We start from the raw sequence: 20292 nt of genomic DNA on the forward strand, positions 1-20292 counted from the left end.
CCCGCCCACTTGGCCACGCCCTCGCTGGCGTCCTGGAAGTCCAACCTGGAGGGCAGTCACACCCCTTCAGCACTCCTCCTCCCCTGCCCCGCCCCTCGCCCGCTGGGCCCCGCCCCTTGCCCCGCCCCTCGCCCCGCCCCTCGCCCGCTGGGCCCCGCCCTCACTGGCGTCCTGGAAGTCCACGTCGTTCCCGTTGTAGGCGCTGCGCAGCCGGTTGGTCATGATCTTCAGCTGCATGATCTGCTGCCGGATGGTCATGTCCGGCTTGGTGATGTCCACCTCCACCTCGGGGTTGTTGATCTGGTTGGCCAGGCCGTCACCCATGACCTCGGGGAGGTACCTGGGGGCAAGGTAGCAAGAGCTCAGGTCACTGCTCCAGGCCCTGAAAAGGGCCATCACCTGAACAGGACAGCCATCCTCCGAGCCTAGCCCAGCAGGCCTCCAGGGACCGAGCAGAGCCCACGCAGGCCGCAGAGAAGTGGGCCTCGAGGCTCCAGCGAGGGATGCAGCCCTGCGCATACGGCACCTGGCCCAGGCCCAGCCCAAGGAGGACGGCATAAGAGGGAGGGCTATGCCAGCCAGGCGGGCACCTACCGGCCTCTGGCCATCCCGTTCCAGCAGCGGTCGTCACTGGCAGTGCTCAGGGCCATTTTCTCACTGCACAGTGTCCCTGGGAGGCTGATCCAAAAGTCCTGGACGTCACGGAGCTGGGCCTTCGCCTCAGAGACCTGCGGGGCAATGGTCAGGCCACTGGGCTGCCAGGCCCAGCCCGCCTCTGCCCATCTGCCTCCCTCATGCCTAGCCCGGTGGGCAAGTGGGGGCCACTCACCAGCTTCTCCAGCGTGCCTGAGGGTGGCCTCTCCCTTGGGGCCAGCTTGCCCCGGCGCCGCTTCTCCTCAGGCCCGGGGCCCTGGGGGTTGACCTTGGGGTTCCCGCAGCCCTGGATGACCTGGGGAGACACCGCAGGATACTGGGGGAGCAGCAGGGCCCCTCAGGCCCGACGGGGCCACGTCCAGGACCCCTGCCCCGCTGTGCTTGTCACGCCTTCCTGCCCGCACCTTGGCTGTGAGCGTGTCTCTGTTGTCCTGGAGGGAGTTGATGGCCTCTGCCAGCCACGTGTGCACACCGCCGATGACGCTTTCCACACCTGACGAGCCCCAGAACTTGTCGGTGATGAGCACCATGGAGTCTAGCACGGGAGGTGACAGACGTGCGTCACCACATGTGCATGCTAACGCACAGTCCTGACAGCCGGTTGGCAGGGGAGACCCAAGTGCACTCGGGTTAGCTTGTGTGACGTGTGCAGGCCACATGCACTTGGCCTGGTCCACGCCCACGTGTGTGCACATGCGCCACGGGCAGAGGTGAACATGCACACACACGGAGGCCTTTCCGTCCACTTGCTGGCCTCTAGTGTCTCCACACGTCTGTCCACGTCGGTTCATGTAGGTGTTGACACGTGCACACACTGGCTCACCTTGGGCCCACGTGAGCTGGTGTGCATGCACGCTGTCTCCTCTCATGCCCCCCGTATACATCAGTTCATGTGTGTGTTTCGTGCACGGTCAGCGCGTGCACATGTAAAACTTAATGCGTGTGTCAGCTCCCATCACACTAGCACACGTGTTCGTCCCGTATCACACATGCTAGCACGTGTTGGCACAGATGCAGGCTTTCCCACCTCATGTAAGCACGTGTACATGTTAGTGAATTAGGATAAAAAAGTACACATGAACACACGTGCTGACATTGATACGGGTCAGCCCAGCTCAGGTCACCACAGGGACAACTGGAGCACACACTGCACTGTGGGCACCGGCCCGCTGTGTCAGCAAGCATCACACCAGCTCCCACGTGTTAGCCCGTCACGCGACAGCGCACGTAAGTGCTAGCTTCCACGAGTGCTGGCCCCCATGAGTGACGCGTGTTGGCGTGTATGTTGGCACATATGCACACTGAGGTGCTTGCTCGGTGGGGAAGGACAAGAAATGACAACCCCACAGGGCTCCCTCCCTGGCAGCCGCCCCATGTCATACATCACTTAGGACACCCAAAAGTCATCCTTGCCCCTCACCCTGCAGCGCCACCCAGATCTGGCCCTGGTTAGGGTATCCCTGATCAGGCCCCTGGGTCCAAGCCCCAAGCTAGGGACCACTCGCCTCCCAGGACCCCCTGCTGTGCACTCCCCAAGACAGTTCCAGGCTACTCTGGCAGGTGGGGGCTCACCCAGGAGGTTTCTCCACTCGGCATCCAGGTCGGCCTGGTTGGCGAGGCAGCCCTTGAGCACATTTCGGCAATAGTCGGGGCAGGGCCTGGCGCCAGGGACCCCCAGGCAGTGAGCACAGTAGACCAGCTTCATGACAGCCCGTGAGCACTCGGGGCCCAGGGGCACCTGGGGAGCAAGGCAGCCGGAGTCAAGCCCCAAGGCCCTGGGCGTGCTGGCCCCTGACTAGCCGCTAACAGAGCCCCAGGACTGGGGGCTCTGGAAGGAAGTCAGGGGAGGTCTCGGCTCTGCCCCAAAGTGCAGTGGCCCTTGCCTGGCCCCGCCCTCCTCGGGACCCTGCCAGCCCTCATTCTAATGATCTCGAGGGTCAAGGGACACTCCGCTGTTACTCACGCTCACAGGGAGGCATGAATATCCTCACCCGCATGCCACTGAGCAAACTCGGGTCGGGCGTGACTTGCCAAGGAGCTTGGAGGTGGGGGCAGTTCCCACCCAGGGCATGTGGGTCTGAGGCTGACGCCTCCCCATGTCCCACACTAGCTGGTGTGACATGTGCTGGCCTGCGAGGCCTCGGAGCCCCACCCTGCCCAGTCCCCACATGTTCTCTTCCGTCTCCCGTCCATCTGGACCCCATGGCCTGCTCAGCATCCAGCACCTGGCCCCTGGCCCTTCCCATCCCGGCCCATAATGGGGCTGGGCAGGGGCGTGCCAGCCCAGAGCTGCCTGCCTGGAGCAGGGCTCACATCTATGGGTGGGCAGCAGCCAGGGCAAGCGGGACTGAGGCTGCCAGGCTGAGGCTAGAGGCTGGCACAGAGGCCCAGGGATATAGGGTAGAAGTAGGGGCAATATGAAGTCCCTTGGGCAGAGCGTGGGGGTCTGCAGGGGCTTCTGGGAGCCCTGGGGTTGGGGCTGTGGAGGTCTGGGAGCCCCGGGGGTGGGGCGCACCTGAGCCACCTTCCGGACCACGTCACCGGCCACGCCCAGGCCCTGCACGAAGGCGCGAGCAGCCACGAAGGCGCGCGTGGCCCGCAGGCGCAGCTCTCGGGGGGCCTCCCCGAACGGCCGCAGCGCCTCGGCCTGCTTGCCCATGCAGTCCAGGTAGTCGTCGGGCAGCAGCAGCTGGGGGTGCAGCTGCTTGAAGAGGCGCTCGAGCAGGCGGGCCCAGAACTCGGCCAGCGTCTCCTCCAGGTGCAGGTTGGCGCCGCGGTAGTACAGGCGCAGCTCCGAGTACAGGTCCCGGAAGGCCCTGGCGTTCTGCGTGTACAGCTCTCCGAAGGCGCCGGGGAAGGCGTCCTGCAGCGCCCGCTCCGAGTCGTTCAGCAGGTGCTGGAAGTGGTCTGCGCACAGGGAGGGGCGTGAGGCCTGCGCGGCCCCTGCTCCCCCCACTGCCGAGGCGGCCGGACCGGAGGTGGGGCTCGGCCTGGGAGGCCCGCGGCTCTGAGGATGCACTCTGAGGTCCTCGGAGCCGGACGCCACGCTGCAGCGGCCGTGGGCCCTGTGAGCATCCGTGGGGCTCCCCGAGACCTCTCCCCTGGCCTGGGGAGCAGAGGCCCACGTGGCAGGGTCCTGTCTCGGGTCTCAGGAGCTCTGACTGGGGCTCCAGTGGCCGTTTCTGGGCAGGGACAGACACTCCGTGACTCACTGATCCCCAGGAACACCCGGGGAGGGGCTGTGGGTAGAGATGGAGTCCCCTGGTGTGACAGCAGCGGCCGGGCTGGTCTGTGCTTCCCTGCCAGCCGCTCCTGCTCTCCACTGGTCCCACCTGTGCTCCCAGCCCGGGAGGGGTCCCTCACCCCACCCGTCTCTGCTGCTCTCCTGGGCTTCCTGTCTTCTCTCAGCTTCTGTGATCCAGAGGCCTCGGCTCTGAGCACCCCGAGCCTGTCCGAGGGCTTTGTGGGGCCTCCCATAGACCAGAGCCCTAGGGTGGGGGCGGGAGGCCCAGGCCCAAACTCAGACTCCACGGCTTGCGGAAGAGCCCCTGTACCCGGTGTCTAGGATGGGACCCCGGACTTCCCCATGCCTTCCAGGTCTGTAAGTGCTCAGAGCTTCCCCAGGGCTGCGGCTGGCCTTGCCCTCAGGTACCAGGGGCTCGACGGCCCCCCTGGGGTGCTCCAGGGATTTGGGGCAGAGGTTCTCCTCCGAGGCATGGTGGCTGCCAGGCCTGAGATCTCTGGACCAGCCCCCATGCTGACCCTGGCAAGGTCTGGGGCTACAGGGGTGGCAGGGGCAGCTCCCGGGCTGCTGTAGGGAGGGTGGATGGGCCACACGGCTGTCCAGTGTCTGCCTCAGGTCCTGGCGCCCGGAACACCCTGGCTTCTTCCAGAAGGGGGCAGTTTACAGTTCATGCGTTATCCCCGACACACCTGCAGAGCCATGGGCCACACCCCAGGGCAGCCCCCAGCTCTCCCTCCTGCCAGGCCCCTCGAAGCTGCCCCTGATGGCTGGTGGTGGGGGCGGGCATGGGGCTCCAAACGCTCAAACACAACAACCAGGGCCCAGCCGGGCTCGCCTCCTACCAGCCCCCACCAGCACCGCAGACAGACTGTGGGGTCCTCGGCTGCCTCCTCTGCAGGCCAGTAGGGACCAGCAGCTGCCAATGCAGGGGGAGGTGGGGAGGAGGACACAGGAGGGTGGGGGTTGGGCAGGACTCCTGGGGTCGGAGCACAGGTGGGCCTTGGGCACATAATGGGTCATTTTCAACAGAAATTAGTGTCTCCAGGGGGTGCCTGTGTTTTCATATCAAAGATGGGAGAGTCTAACAGGAAGGCTGGAGGCTTCCAGGGGGCAGCAGAGGGAGGGTGGGTGGCAGGCTGCTGACACGGGAGGTGCCTCAGAGTGAGGCGGGGACATGGACCCCCTCAGAGCCAGGAGGATGCAGGCGGGATGAGGTGGGTGAGGGGTGGGGGGTCTTAGCAGGAGGGGGTAGGGGCAGGGCTGGTGGCATGCTGGGGCTGGAGCCAGGGCTTAGTGACGCTGTGGAGAAACTGAGGCCCAGGATGGAGCGGAGCAGGTGAGCGGGGTCCCCACACCCGGAACAGACGCAAGGGGCTAGGGAAGGCTCCTGACTTGGGCTGTAGGGACTCGCTCCCTGGGTCCAGCTGGGCAGGAGGAGGGAGGGTCCCAGAGGGTCCACAGCGTCCCATGGGTCCCACACGTGGGTGGGGGGAGGGCTTTGAGCATCGATGTCGAAGTCAAGAGAGGGAGCTTCTGAACCCACCGCAGCCCTGTGGAAATGGGCTTGGGGTCTCCTGGGGACAGCAGACCCTCCTTGGAGCCTGGGAGGCCACAGCAGGTGTCCAGGAGCCAGAGAGGCAGGGACACTGAGACAAATCTCAGGGCCCAGCAGCAGCGGCTGTCCCTCATGGCCACACGGAGCCCTGTGGCTTCAGCGCTCCGCCACTGCCATCTACTCAGGCTCAGTTTCCAGATGCCCCAGACCCGCCCGGCCACAGGGGCAGGACCTCAGCCCAGGCCGCCTCTGCCCCAGACCACCCCGGCCACAGGGGCGTCGGACCTCAGCCCGGGCAGCCTCTCTCCACTGAGTTCTTGTGTTTCTGATCAGAGGTCACTTCCTGGGACCCCTCGACCCCACACTGTCCCCTTGGAGGTACCCGATGCTCTGTGCCCAGACACATGGTGAGGCCCGGCCCAGGGCTGAGGAGTATGCAGCTCTGACACAGCAGTTGACGGGCCGTGAGGCTTGAGGGGTCACTCCCTGGGCCCCCAAACTCCTGCCTCGATATAAAGGGCTGAGTGGCGGCCACTCTGGGCAGGCCCGGCCCTCTGCAGCTCTGTCCCCAGCCCCAGTGTCTCAGCCCTCGAACTGGGCCCCCTGGCTCCAGGCCACCTGGTCCCCGGGGACGGCAGCCTGGGGCACTCGGGAGAATCTGCCGGGGACAGGAGCATCTGAGGGGCTGACAGGACAGGACCTCTGTCCCCAAATGCGCACTGGTAATGCGCTGTGCACACCCCCAGCTGGGTGTCAAACCCTGCAGAACCTGGCCTGAGGGCAGCCGCCACACCCCAGCTGGGGCTTCAACCTAGCACCCCAGCCCTAAAGCACTAACTCCCCCACCTCCTCCTGCGAATCCCCTACCCTCCGCATTGACAGCGTGCCTGTCCCCCATGCCCAGCACCCTGCGGACCCCGAGCACCCTGCGAGGCACTCACCATCGAAGCTGCGCAGCTGGGTGGCGAGCATGGCCTGCAGGGCTCTGCTGCTGTCCCGCAGTGCCGTCTCCAGCTCAGCGCGGCTGCGGTTGGCCAGGTTCTCCTCCATCTCGCTGGTGCAGCAGGTATAGCCCTGGGGGCAGATGCGCAGGTGCTCACCTGCGGGGAAAGGCCAGCGTGAGCAAGGGGCTGGGGCCGAGCTGGGAGCCGGGGGGGCAGCCTCACGCTTTCCTGGGCAGAAGGATGGCAGACCCGGGATGGAGCACAGCTCAGCGGCAGAGCAGCCTGGGGGTGTGCTGGTTGAAGGCAGAAATGGTGGGGTGTGGGGAGGAAAAGGCCTGGCCTGCGTACCAAAGCTCCTGCGCCTGACACCGGAGCGGGGCTTCCTCTGCAGGGCGGGAGGTGCCTTGGGCAAGTCCGGCCCCAGCCGGCTGTCCCTGCAGCCACAACAAAGAACTGGCCTCCAGTTCCTGTGTGGGAGGCGGGAGAGGGCTAACAGGCCTGACAGGCCCTCTTACCCTGGGCCCATGGCTGAGGATGGGGAGGGAGGAAGGAATCCAATTCCCCTGGCTTCCCACACCAGCCCTGGGAGGCACCAAGCCCCCACTGCAAGGACAGCTGACCCCACCAACAGTGGGCGGCCAGAGGCAGTGGCCCCGCAGGACCCCAGGCATAAGTCTGGTTGGTGGGGGGGGGGCAGGTATGCCCTGGTGCAGATGGCAGGCCCCACAAAGGGGACATTGGAGCAGGGCATGCCCTGTGTGTCCCGTGGAGTCCCCTCCTCTGCAGCCTGCCCTGGGCTGCTCTGCTCCAGTGACCTGGGCAGTAACAGCAATGGTGCCATCAGAGAGAGCCTCATCTCCTTGTGGGTAGTGGGGACAGGCTCTAAGTCAGCCCTCGGCCCTGCTTCGCACAGCTTAGGACCCCTCAGTGCCCGTCACGGGTAAAGTGATGACCTGGGATACGTGTGTGGCATCAGGAAAAACTGCACATTGAAAAGGGTGTGCATCTCGCTGTGATGAGGCTGAGGCAGCCCCCTTTGATTAACCAGGAACCCGGGGCTTACAGAGGTGAGGTCTCTTGTCCCAGCTACGCGATGAGGCATCACACGGCTCTGGCTGAGCCCAGAACCCCACACTCACCGGGCCACACTGCCCGCTGTGGCCTCGCCCCCCCACCTCTGAGGCCCTCCTGGTGCTGGCCTGGGTCAGGCACAGTGGAGAGGTGGAGGCAGAAGCCTGGCTTGGTCAGAGGGGAGGGCCAAGGGGGAGTCAGCAGGAATTCCAGAAACATTCCTCAGGACTGCTGCCTCGGGCCAGGGCTGAGGCCTGAGAGCCTGCCCCATCCCATCCTGGGACCCTGGCCCAGGTGGCTTCTACCCCTGCCTGGGGGTCAGCCGGAAGGGAAGGCCAGGCCTGGGAGGAGGGGCAGGTCAGGCTGGGCCGAGGCCGTCCTGGGGACCTGGCAGCACCACGGGAGGGGCAGCCCTGCGTGGCGGTGGGACTGGTCATCTGCGGCCCCCATCGCAGGTGGGGCCTGGAGGAGCCCGGGCAGCGCCCTACGCCTCACTGCAAGAAGGGGTCACCCTCAGGCCTGGGGCCCAGGCAGCCCTTCCCCACCAGAAGCCATCAGGGGTGGGGACCTAGGTAACTGCCTGGAGAGCAAATGCCTGGGTCAGACTGAGTCTGCTGATCTTTCGCAGCCCCAAGTACACACCCAGGGAGGGGCTGAGATTGCGGGAGGGAACAGAGAGCCTGAATCTGGGCTTGGGTGGCTGCCACTTGGCCCCTTGGGAGCCTCTGCGCCTGCTGATGTGACATCACCGAGATGAGCTGTCAGAGGGGCCTGGGAGAGCGAGGGGGGCTGGAGGCGCAAGGGCGGCCCCTCCCCAACCACAGCCCGGCTTTTTGAGTTGGGGTCCTATCCTGGAGGGTTCCCTCCTCGTCCTCTTTTCCCCGTCTGAGTTCTGGAATGTCTGGATGCAGGGGGCTGCGGCTTGAGCGGGAGCCCCCTCGCAAGGGCTGCATATCCGGGGAACCCCCGGGCCTGGACTTCAGTTCCTACGCAGCAGACAGAGCGGGCTTGGCAAGTGCACCTGTACCCCTGAACCCCCTTGCCCCCAGATGCCTGCTGGAGTGGGCAGTGGGAGCCTGAAACAGTCTCAGGCCAGGACGGCCTTGTGGGAGCCAGCTGGGGTGAGGACACAGCCTGGCTCTGAGTGCCCTGGTGCCTAGCAGAGAAGGGGCACCCCTCCCCCACTCCTCACACAGGTGTGAAGGCGCCCTCAGGCAGGAAAGCTGGGACACAGGTACCCTGGCCAGGGACCTTCCTTCACTCTGCGGCTTTATTTACAGACGGGATTTCGGCCCCAGTCCCGCCCCCTTGGGGGTGGGATTTAGAGCGGGAACCGCCCCCTGGGTCCTTTCCTGGGGCCTGCGCAAGGCTGAGCAGACTCAGGAGGTGTCTCTCTGAGGGTGTAGGCTGTGATGGGGCCCTGTGCACCCACCCAGGCTACCAGACCAGAAGGGCACCAGTCAGTCGGACACAGGGCGGTGCTGCGTTTGGTGGCGGGAAACCTGCCTGGGGGAGGGTGTGGCAGGTGCCCGGTGAGGCTTCCTGGTGCCACCCTGGGCTCAGCTGTGACAGGGCACCCAGGCTAGGCTGGCTGGGCCACAGGCAACGGGTGGACTGGCCCAAGGCTCGGGACTACTGCTCCAGCACTCCCAGGCAGTGAGGATGGGCGGGGTGGCGTGGCTCGGTGGCTCCTCCACATCCCTCCTGGGGTCCCTGGTGTACCCACTCCCCACCCCCCACCATGCAGATAGATAGGAGAGGCTGATGAGAGACGCAGACAGGTGAGGCCCCAAACACCCAGGGGACATGGGAAGCTCCCCTACCTGCAGATTCTGGGGGGCTCCTTGGCACTGCCAGCCACCCCCACCCCTCAGTCTCCCCTGCTGCCCCCCCAGCCCTGCTCGGCCACCTCGCCCAGCCGGCCCGGTGACCTGCGCTGTTCCGGCTGCCCCAGCACAGCCCCCGTCCCTCCCTCCCTCCTCGGACAAACACGGGAGTGAAGACACGGAGCCAGAGCTTGGGCACCGGCCTGGGAGCCCCGGGCAGGCTGGGCCGAGGCGGCCCCCTGAGGCCCGCTGTGGGTTGGACGGGCAGTCAAAGGCAGGCGGCCTCCCGCGGGCATCCTTCTGCGAGCTAAGGCCCAGTGCAGGCCTGGGCCCCACAGGTCTTGGTCCTGGACATCAGATGGCAGAGGCGGGCTCTGCAAAGTCCCCCTGCAGGCCAGCAAAGCAATCTCCACCCCCCTCCCCGGAAGAATGCAGGGGCTGGGGTCTGCCTGGCTGGAGAGCGATCTGAAAGAGTCCGGCTGTCATCTTAACCCTCCCCACCCCCAGCTGCCCCCTCCTTCTCTCAGCTCAACACCTGGGGATGGAGAGGCCTCAGGCCAGGAGGGAACCCTCCCCTGCCCCTCTCCCTGGGCTTCCTGGACCTCCCTTCTGATACTGCCTTCCCAGCCTTTCTCCTTCTCCAACCTAGAAGGTGAGTCCCCACAGCCCCTCCCCTTCCCCCAGCAGGGAGGCAGGGGAGCCCTTCCTGCCCACCCCTCCCTCTAGCCCTCCAGTTGTTAGGGTCAAGGTTGCCAGGCCTGTTCCCGCTGGGCCAGAGACTGAGCCCTTTCTCCTAGGATCCCCCGGTAGTTGCTATAGCTGACCCATCCTTCCACAGCGCTCCCCTCCTTGTCACTGGGACAATTCCCTCCCCACCACGTACCCCCAACTTTTGGGGGAAGGACATTATTCGTTTCCTGGCAGATCCATCCCCCACCTGAGTCTCTTTAGCACTTCTCATCCAGGCCCAGCCCCCAAACCCAGAGCCTCCGATCTGGGGCTCCTGCCCTCTGGTTAAAGCGCAGAGCTCTCGCTCCGTGGGCAGCTGCACTCCCGTCCGTCTCCCCCCTCCAGACCTCCAGATCCGGACTGCTCCTGGCCCCCCAATGCTGCTACTCCTCACTAAGCCCCCACCAGCCTTGGGCTTAGACACCTTTTAGGTCACGCATTCCCGTTCCCTGCTGACAGGTCCCCACCCAGCAGCCTCCCCTTCCTCATCAGCACCATCACCCCAAGCTTTAACCGAGACTCTCGTCCTGACAAGGGCCACCGTCCTCAATGATGGACGCAGACCTTATTTGTCCAGACAGCAGCTGCCTGTGACCAGTGGCCCTAGAGCCCTCCCAAGGAGACTGCAGAGAGATGATGGCGCCATGCCACGCCCATCCCTCCAGAAGCTTCCACGGCTCACACAGGAGGTGCAGCCTGTAAAGCCGGCTCTACGTGCCTTTATAGCCTCGTCCTAGATCCTCAGTGTCAACAGACTCAAATGCCTAAGGTACCCGAATTTGTCAGCCGCACTGCCTGCCACGGTGCTGAAGCTGGGCTGTGTGCAGGGCACTGCCACCTCCCAGCACTCACAGGAAGAGCCTAGGCCTCCCTGCCCCTGCCCTCTACCCAGCTCTGCACCCTGCAATGGGGCCTTCCAGGCTTGCCGATGGCTGTGGGGGCTTCCCCAAGCCGGAACCCTCTTGAGGAAGCTGGCCCCTGCCCCGTCTGCTCTCCGACCCCATCCAGCAGCATCCTAAGTGAGGGTGCATTGGACAAATGGCCCAGGAGGTTTCCTGGGGACCACCCACCGCCCAGGCTGCAGGGGGTCTTTTCCTCATTTTCGCCCCATCCTCTAAAAAGCCTGCGCCTCTGGTCAGTCCCTGTCCACCTGGGCTCCCGATGTTGGAGCCGAAGGCAGCCTCGACCCCACCTGCGAGGTGGACAGGTCACTGCACCTCATCTCCCTGCCAAGGGCATCCACAGCCCCCAGCCTGGCCCCATCGGGCTTCCCTCCCCTCCCCACGCCCCCACCTCCTGCCCGAAGCCCCCACCACCATTTCACCCAAATGACAGCATCGCCAAGGAGCCCCTTCGCCGCTGCAGAGCCTCCGCCGCGCACTGCGACCCGCCACCGAGGGGAGTCGCGGGGACACCTCTGCGCGGGGTGGGAGGGTCCGCGGCCCTGGCCGGCCAAGGCTCCGCCACCCGTGGGTGCTGGCCACGGCGATGGGCGCGAGGGCGGCCCAGCCACGGAACAAAGGCTCCCGGCACTCGCCGCGTCGTGGGGGTGCCGGGCGCCCCGATGCCGATGCCGGTTGCCAGTCGCCGCAGCCAGGGACGAGGACGGCCAGCCGCGTAGCCAGAGCGGCCGCGCAGGGGTCTGGACACGCGGCAGCGCTGGCGAGGAGGGGGCGGGCGGGGGGCCGGGGGCTGCGGCGGCGGCGAGGGGAGGAGGGCGCCGCGATTGGTGGGGAAGGGGCTTGTCGCAGTGGGTGCGGCGGGCGCGGGGGCGGGTGGCGGAGGCGGGGGGGGGCTCGCAGGGGCTGCGGCAGCCGAGGAGGGGGAGGGGCCTGGCGGATTAGGAGGAAGGGGGGCTGCGGCGGGAGCCGGGAAGGGCCGGGTGGGCGCAGCTGTGGCGACGGACCGGGTGGAGACGGGCATGGGCCGCGGGCTCCCAACGGGAGGGGCAGGATGGGGACCCGGCAGAGCGGAGGGGAGGACGGGGCGCGGTGGCCCGGGGGCAGGACGGGACGGGGTCGGCGGGGACCGGGGATGCGGGACGGGGGCGCGGCGGGCAGGTCCTCCGGCCTGGCTTCCAGCGCGGCGGGCGCGGGACCCCTTCGCGGCGGCGGCGGCGGCGGCGGCTGCAGGTGCCCGGACCGGGGAGGGCGGCGGAGCGGGGCCGGGCAGGAGGGTTCGCGGGAGGAGCCGGCGGGAGACTCGGGCGCAGCCGCCCGGGCAGCTCCACACCCGCACTGGCGCGCACGGCCGAGGGCGGCTCCCGGCGCGGGGACGAGCGTCCGCCCGCAGCCCCCGCCCGCCCCGCCGCGCTCGGCGCCGCCCCCATCTCCCTGGAAACCGCGGGCTGCCGCCCCGGCCCCTCCGGCCCGGTCCGCGCCGCCTCCCCGCGCGCTGCGCTGCAGGTGCCGCTCCCCGTCTTCGCCGGCAGCCCCGGCCTCCCGGCTCCTCCACTGCCCGCAGCTACGCGGCCCAGGCCTGGGTGTAGGGGCGCCTGGGTCTCATCTCAGCAGGGCTGGCGCTCAGAGAAGCTGGGGCGCCTTCCGGGAGGGTGACGGTTTCTGTGATGGAGGTGGCCGCTGACCACCAGACCCCCGCCGCTGTTTTCACTCAAAGCCGCGTGGGCATCCCACACCTTCCACCTGCGCCCCCAGCCCCCAGTCCAATAGCACCCAGGCCGTGACTGACCCAGACCCCACGTCCTGACCTGCTTTCCTCTGACATACCAAAGCCGGCGGCTGCATCCTCCCACCACGCCCCACCCAGGGGCCCCAGCCTGTGAGGTCTAGGCTCCGTACCTCTCTCCACCCTCCTCGGACACCAGACGGGCAGCTCCGCCGGCAACATCCTCCCCTCCCTGCAGCCCAGGTCCTGCGTGGCTCCCACTGGCCCAGCCCAGCTCCCTACCCCCCCAGGCCCGCTGGCCCAGCCAGACAAAACCACCCACTCACACCAGGACGGCTCTGGCAGCACTCGGGCCTCTCGGGCACTCTGAGACCTGCTGGACAGGCTGCCACAGCACCGGAGGCCCCCGAAGGTGGGGGTCTCTTTCACCAGGCACCTCACAAGGCTGCTCTCTAAGCTGCCCGGCTCCTGCCTGGGGAACCCCTGCCAGCCGACACCAGGTCTTGGGGGTGCCTGCCCTGGGATCTTGGTCATTCTGGCCAAGAACCTCCCCCTATGCCAGCCTGCTCCATTGAGGCTTATGCTATGGCCTCAGACGCTGGGGATGAAAGGGATTCGGAGTTTGTGTCACAAACCTCCTGCCACACCCAGGACCTGGGGTCTTGGCTGCAAGGCAGAAAGGCCACTCTTGGAACCCAGGGTGAGGTGCTCCCCAGAGGCTGTGCCGCCAGGCCTGGCTCCACCTGCTTTCTCCTCCGTGGCTTGGTGGAGCTGAAGAGGGCATTCGCCTCCCTGTTCAACGCTGCCAGCAGGGTGGAAATTCAGGTGGCTGTGTGAGGGCGGGGCTGCCCTCCTGGGGCTCTCCCATCTAGCTTCCCACACACCCACTGCAGGGGCCACAGGCACCCAAGGAGACCTGGAAGATGGACTGGCCCTCCCCATCTGCTGTATCCACAGGGGCCATCCTGGAACCACAGAAGGGGACGATGCAGCCACTTTCTGATCCACAAAGATGCCACGCAGGCCTGTCCGTCTGCCCTGTGAATGCCAACCAGGCAGAGACACACACACAGCTGAGGCTGGGCCAGATCCCAGAGCAGACCCCTGGTTGCCATTGGAAAGAGCCCGACACGAGGGATGGCCCGTAAATACTGGGGAAGGAACCGAGGAAGGGGAGGGAGCAGAGGGGCTCGGCCACTCACCCCCGACCCAGCCACTTCCCAGTAAGCCATCTCCGTGGGCCATGGCGGCTCCAGGCCTGGCTCTCCCTGTCTCCCCCACCCAGCTATGACCTGCTGCTTCCCCCCATCTCACATGCTCTCCCCTCACCTCCCCCGGGAAGCCTCCCTAGCCTCTGGCCTCCAGTCCCAATAAGCCCTGCTCCTCCAGAGGGAACCTCTGCCAGGGGAGCCTCCACTCCCTTGCTCCTGCCTCCCGACCCACTGCCTAGGCTGGCCCTGGTACCCTGGTACTGAATAAGGTCAGGGGGAATCTGCCCAGTGTTGGCATTGGAGGGAAAAAGCCCCTCTGCCAACATGGCCCACGAGCCCCCCTAGCCAGCACCTCCTTAGAGGCAGCGCAGGGCTGGGGGGGGCGGGCCCTGAGGGGGAGGTCACACCCAGTGAGGGCTCCCTGTTCCCAGAGGCCCAGCTGTCTCCCTATACACGCAGAGCTCATTGCGGGCCTCTCAGGGGTTTTGGCCGAGTCATTTCGTCTTCACAGCAGCTGTGGGTCCGGCTGACAGCTGACAGGGAACAAAAGTGACCTGCCCAAGGTCACAAGGCTAGGAGCAGCAGCACGGGGCCCAGCACGAGGGCAGCCTGGCCTCGCCTCCCCTACCCCGCAGCCTGCCAATTCCCATCCCAGGGGAACCCCTGAGCTGCAGGCAGAGGGTGAAGCAGGAGCTGACAAGCCCTGCTGAGCCCAGAGACGTCTGGGCGGTCCCAGGAGGGTGTCTCCCTGGGGCTATGATGAGTGGGCAGGCGGCTACCCAGGTGTGGCAGGTGTGTGGGCTGGAGCTTCTGCCCTGCCCTGCCCCGCAGGCATGATGAGGGGGCGGGCGCAGATACAGCACAGAGGCCAATTACATCTCAATTCAGATCAACAGTGAATTGTTTTTTTAGTACAGTATAAAAATGTTTGGCCCCAGAGAACTGCAAGCCGGAACGGAACAGGTCCCGGTACACCCGTGCTCACAGCATCATTCATTCACCAGGGCCAGAGAGGGGATGTGACGTCTCCTTACAGTGGGAGAGACTGTTTCCACAAACCGTCTGCAGGTGCAGACGGCAGAATACGATGAAAACGTGAAAAGGGAGAAATCTGACACCCGCTCCTGCATGGAGGAACCTTGATGACACGACGCTGAAAGAAGCCAGACACAGGACGCACATGCAGGACTCCACTTACGTGAGGTCCCTGGGGTTCAGAGACAGAAAGGATGGCGGGCACCGGGGCGCTGGAGGGGGGCAGTGGGGAGGGGCTGTTTAATGCTAGGTATTGAGGAAGGAGAGCTAAGGAGAATCCTGGCACAATTAAGACCTGAAGATTATCCCAGTTCACAGTGTTACTACTCAGTTATTTCTTTTTATACAATCCTTTATAATGGGAACGGCCCCCTTGCTGTGCACTGTCCACCTCCCGGCCTAGGTGACCTAATGGGGATGGACCCCATGTTTTATTGCTCACGACCCTATCACTATCCTTAAAGATGACTTCACTCACTGCCCTGCCCCCTAACCTACACACAATAAATACTCACGCTTCTGGACATTCGGGGCCTCGCCTGACTCCGCTCATAGGTGGCGTGGCCCCCCGAGCCCAGCTGCGTTTTCCTTGCACTTCTGTGTCCTGTCTCTTGCTTGGATCCTGCACCTCAGCAGAGCATAAGGCTCACCCCACGACCCTGTGGGGCCCTCAGCCCTACACAGCTTCAGTTTCACAAGATGAAAACGTCCTGGAGCTGGACGGGGGTGACGGCCGCACAGTAGTGTGAATGGACTGAACTCTTAACAATGGTTAAAATGGTAAATTATGTTGCGCATGCTTTGCCACAAAAAGCAAACAACTCTGTCCCCCGAAAATATCTGGTGCATATTACACTAAGTATGTAGACCATATTTGCTGTAAACATTTATGTTACTTATTTGAAATTTAAATATTTAGGACACCCTACACTACAAAATGATTCAAGGTCTACCTGAAATTCCCACGTACCTGGTGTCCTGCCTTTGCATCTGCTAAATCCCGAAGCCCTTTGCAGGGTGGGGGGGGATGCTGCCTGAATCACACAGGCCTCCCCACCCCTCCGCACCCATGCGTCCCCGGCTCCCCGCCTCGGGTCTCAGACCCCGTCCAGGCTGGCAGCAGGAGGTTACGGTGCGTGTTAAGCCAGTTTCAACTCTGCACTGCCCCCAGCCTCCTTGGAGAGCGAGGGGTTTTTCTTCCAAAATCAGCACCATCTCAATTAACAGGTAGACAGGACCACACCCAACTTACAGATGGAACGACTGAGGCTCACAGAGGTTAGGCGGCTTCCCCCCAGGTCTCCTCAGCCCTGGGCCTAATGCAAATCTCCTTCCACTGGCCTGAGTGCCAGCCCTCCCGCCCGTCCTCACTGAAGGGGAGCAAATGAGAAGCCCAGGCTTGGCACCCGGGGACCCCAAGTCCAGGTACGGAGATGAGGCCACTTTTGCAAAATCAGGGTCAGGCCCGGCTACCCTTGCTGGCCTGACTGTCCCGTCACTGGCCAGGCGCTGTGGAAACCTAGCTGGGCCTGAGGCAGCCGGGCCGGGCCCTGCAAGGCCACGCTGTGGGGGGGATACCTGGCGGCTACACTGTGGGTCACACAGCCCATCATCGAGGACTCTCCCACCCAGGGAGAGTCTCAGCAGGTGACCGTTGCCTGCCTGTCCGGCTCCCCAAAGGTGAGCCCTGACCTCCTGTGTGCCCTGCGGGTCCTGGAGAGGGTGGGAACTTGGGCTCATCCCACCCTGACTCCCACCCATTTCCCAGAGCCACCTGCGGGAAGGGAGCTGGTCTCTCGAGGCTCGGAGTTCCACCCCCGGGAACCTTGAGTCTTGACTCTGCCCCGTCTACACCTCGACTCGGCCTGGCAGGCAGAGGGACTCCAGGATCTCATGAGACGGCTCTGGGCAGAGGTGGGGGACACTGCCTGGGGCAGGCACCTGAGGTCCAGGAGGCAGACAGCCTGGGGGAAGGAATCAGCCCCCCCCCAGGGGCCCAGGTGACCTGGGAATGGAGGGGCCCTCTGAGGGCGGCTGTCCAGACCCAGGGCTGACATCTCCAGCCCCTCCTGCCTCTCTTCCTAAAAACCTGCTGCCACCCTCAAGGCGGGCCCAAGACACGGGCCACCGACTGTCACTGAGCCCTGGGGACACGGTCTGTTCCACCCAGGGGGCCTCAGCAACTCTTCTTACCATTTCCAACTTCTCACACCTGAGCCAGTGAATGGGAGCGCTGAGCCGACACTGTGAGGGCCCCGGGGCGACGCCCAGCTGTGCCAGTGATGGCGACAGGGCCTCCCGTCCAGGTGGATCTGGCCCCTGGCTCCCCAGCCTGGCCTTCCTCCCTCCCCACAGGGCACCCTCATCCACTGCTGGCCTCAGTGGGCCGCCCTCACATGGCACATGTTGGGCAGAGGGCAGGCCAGCCTTCAGCCAGGGGCATGCGGCAAGTGTGGGGCAGGGCCAGGGGCACACGCAAGGGTGGGGCCTTCTGCCAGGGCACACAGCCACTGTGGAGCCGGCCATTGATCCCCTGTGACCCCCCACCTCGGCCTTGGCTGCCTCTCAGGACCCACCCCTTTGCTAAGAACAGCCTTGATCTTCAAGAGAGCCAGCCCTTGGCCAAGGGCGTGGCTTTCTGCAGAGACCCAGCAGGCCGCCTCCCTAGGAATCCCGAGGTCCACGCAGACAGGGGTGCAGGCAGTGTGAGCACACCCACACGCCCTCCCCTCCACTGCCGGCTCTGCACTGGCCTCAGAGCGGCCCTGCCACCCCCGCCTCACAGCCAAGCCTTCCGGACCTTCCCAAATGACCACCAAAGTGGCCCCAGCCACACAAAGTCGCGGAGGGAGGACAGGGACTTGGCTGTGTCCCAGTGCCCAGAACAGCCCCTGTGGCAGGGCCCAGCTCGAGGGATCTCTGCTCAATGGAGGAACGAACATGGGGGTCATCTATGTTCGACTCCAACAGACCTCTGGTCACGCCCCTCCTGGCTTGGGGGTCCAGCCTCAGACCCTGCCCACTGAGCCCCCAGCCCTGTCTTTGCCTGGCCCAGTCACTGCCTCTGCTACTCAGAAGTGGGGTTGAAGCCCACCCATTCTGGGCAGCCCTGAACCTTCTGATGCCAGACCCCAAGGCTTCAGCCATGCCAGGCCGGGCTCCTAACATGGCTGGGGGTGGACACCCCTTCTCCCACTGTGGACGAGATGCTGGGGCTGGGGCACCAGTCCACCCCAGATTCTGACCCCAGCCCTTCGGCTCCACTGCTCCCCTCTGCCCTCAGCCCCACTGCTCGGGGCTGCCCACCTCGGCCCCTCGCCCTCCTCCATGGGCCGGGAGAACCCAGCACTTCCTATCTGCTCCCCAAGTCTCCTCTCTGGTTCTTTCAATAAGCCAGTTCCCGATGCTCCAGGCCCCAGATGCTTCAGGCTCCTGGGGTTGGGGAGGAGCCCCGGGTACACAGCCCCGGTCCCGTAAGGCAGCATGGGGGGCCAAGGACAGGGCAATGGATGGCCGTGGCAAGAGGGGCAAAGCTGGGCCAGTCCCCAGGCAGGGAGGGACCTTCAGGGTTTGGCCCTCAGGGCTCACGTGACTCCAGTGGGTGAGTGGCTGCAAACCTCACGTGCCGACGCTTAGATTCACGCATGTCGTGGCCCTTTCCCTGTAAGTCACACACGCTACGCACTCACGGTGGCTGCGCAGGGGCACGGCTTACGTGGACCCTCTCATACATGCCCTGCCTACGCTAACCGCATCTAGAGAGCAAGTGCCTGTCTGTGGTTGGGTGTCAGCACCAAGGGCAGCACTCAGCACCCAGCAGGAGCTCACAGAAGAATCATGCAGAGGACCGGGGATGTGTCTCTATCCGTCACACAGCAGGCAGATGGTCCAGTTCCTTACTCAGTCCGAGGTGCCTGGGGGCCCCCCACCGCATCCCCCCATGTCGGACCCTTGGCCCCGGCAGGCCCTCCCGGGTGCAAACACGCTGGGCCCAACCCAAGCCTCTCCTTTTCTGCTTCAGGGCCGACATGCTGCTCAGGCAGGCCTGACCTTCTCAGTGCCGCAAGCCCCCTCGCCCGCTGGCGAAGCCTGCAGACGCTTTCTCAGGATGATGCTTGTTTCTGAAGCGTACAACCGCACAGAGGACCACGGGGGAAGCACCTGCCACAGAGGAGTTACCAAAATATGACACAACAAACATCAAGGTGGCAACACACGTGCTTCCCGGGAAGCGGCTTCACAAGGGCGGCAACAGGCCCCAGACTGACTGCGACTCAGAGTCACGTTAAGAGCACGCGGTTTCCATGCCATCGGCTGCGAACGTGGAGGGCACCGGCAGCCTTGGTGTCTCCTGTGGGCCAAGCCCAGGTCCCGAACACCATCGTTTGGAGTAAGCAGAAATGCTGAATCCTGGTTACAGGCGTGCAGTGATGGAGATGTAAGCACCTCCTCAGCCAAGTTCAGCTCCCTGAAAGACAGCTCAGAGCCGCATCTGTGCACCCGCTGAAGGACGGGCGCGTCTCGAGTGACCTGCCTGCCTGCTGGCGTTTGGTCACCACCATCTGCCCATCCTCCCATCCCAGCCCCTGGCACGGCGCAGAGCGGTGCCCCCTCCCCTGAGCTCCCTCCTCCCCTGGCGTGGTCCTGCCTACAGCTTCGGTTCAAGAACTTCTCTTGCGGGTACTACCGGCGTTCACGGAAGAGCACCTCCATCTCGCAGGATGACTGGGCTCCCCGGCCCCACCCACTAAACAGCAAGAGCACCCCAGTCCTAAACCACTGGGATGTCACAAGCGCCCAGGGCAGCTGCTCCTGGCTGGGAGCCACCACATCCCACGGGACCTTCCCAGGTATGTCTGACCTGCAGCCACCCCTCACCCCAAAGTGCCCCCAGGCCGATGCTACACACACAGAACAAGGAGGCACCTGTCCTAACACCTGTGTTAACATCCTGGGCGATGCCACAGGAAGGAGACTGAAGACGCTGGGGAGCGACCTGTGTACAGCCTCCAGGCTCGGGGAAGGGGCATCGCGTTCAGGGACAGTGGGGCTGGATTATACAAGACACTTGTCCTTTTAAAATACCTCCTTGGGTCCGTGTGTCCCAAGCTCCATGACAACTGGAGACGCATGTAAACGCCTGAGCCAACCCTGGTGGCAGGTGGCATCAGCTTTGTCCCCAGGGCCTGGCAGATGGTCACAGGTGGGTGGGATGCTCTCCCCACAGTCTCCAGAGCCAAGGGTGGGGCTCCTGGTCCAGACTCTTGAGACAGATGGACGTCACACATGGGTCACCACAAGGATGGGATCCGACAGCCATGGGGGCCATGGTCACCAAGGATGAGCCAGACACAGGGTGGGCTGCGGGGGCCACAGGGGGCCACGGTCACCAAGGATG

General features: G+C 64.8%; 1 protein-coding gene and 1 long non-coding RNA gene across 3 annotated transcripts in view; one reads left to right on the plus strand and one right to left on the minus strand.

Annotated features, from left to right (window-relative positions):
- The window catches only part of GPC1 (glypican 1), a 34192-nt gene that overhangs the window by 3400 nt on the left and 10500 nt on the right, over nucleotides 1–20292 (minus strand). The window contains exons 1-8 of one of the 2 annotated variants that reach the window (XM_037732182.1): nucleotides 11340–11410; nucleotides 6395–6553; nucleotides 3170–3561; nucleotides 2227–2392; nucleotides 1059–1189; nucleotides 830–949; nucleotides 595–728; nucleotides 165–340 (exon numbers count right to left, since the gene is read on the minus strand). In XM_037732182.1, the coding sequence (XP_037588110.1) occupies nucleotides 165–340; nucleotides 595–728; nucleotides 830–949; nucleotides 1059–1189; nucleotides 2227–2392; nucleotides 3170–3561; nucleotides 6395–6503 (1228 nt within the window). In that variant the 5' untranslated portion in view covers nucleotides 6504–6553; nucleotides 11340–11410. Of the gene's footprint in view, nucleotides 1–164; nucleotides 341–594; nucleotides 729–829; nucleotides 950–1058; nucleotides 1190–2226; nucleotides 2393–3169; nucleotides 3562–6394; nucleotides 6554–11339; nucleotides 11411–20292 lie in introns of those variants that run through there. The other variant, XM_017510763.2, reaches the window with a different exon arrangement.
- Nucleotides 12622–15135, plus strand: LOC108290796. The gene is made up of 3 exons (XR_001819717.2): nucleotides 12622–13060; nucleotides 13606–13792; nucleotides 14777–15135. It is a non-coding gene; the product is annotated as an uncharacterized LOC108290796 (long non-coding RNA).

Source organism: Cebus imitator, unplaced genomic scaffold, assembly GCF_001604975.1.
Source record: "Cebus imitator isolate Cc_AM_T3 unplaced genomic scaffold, Cebus_imitator-1.0 Scaffold443, whole genome shotgun sequence".
Classification (NCBI taxonomy): domain Eukaryota; kingdom Metazoa; phylum Chordata; class Mammalia; order Primates; family Cebidae; genus Cebus; species Cebus imitator.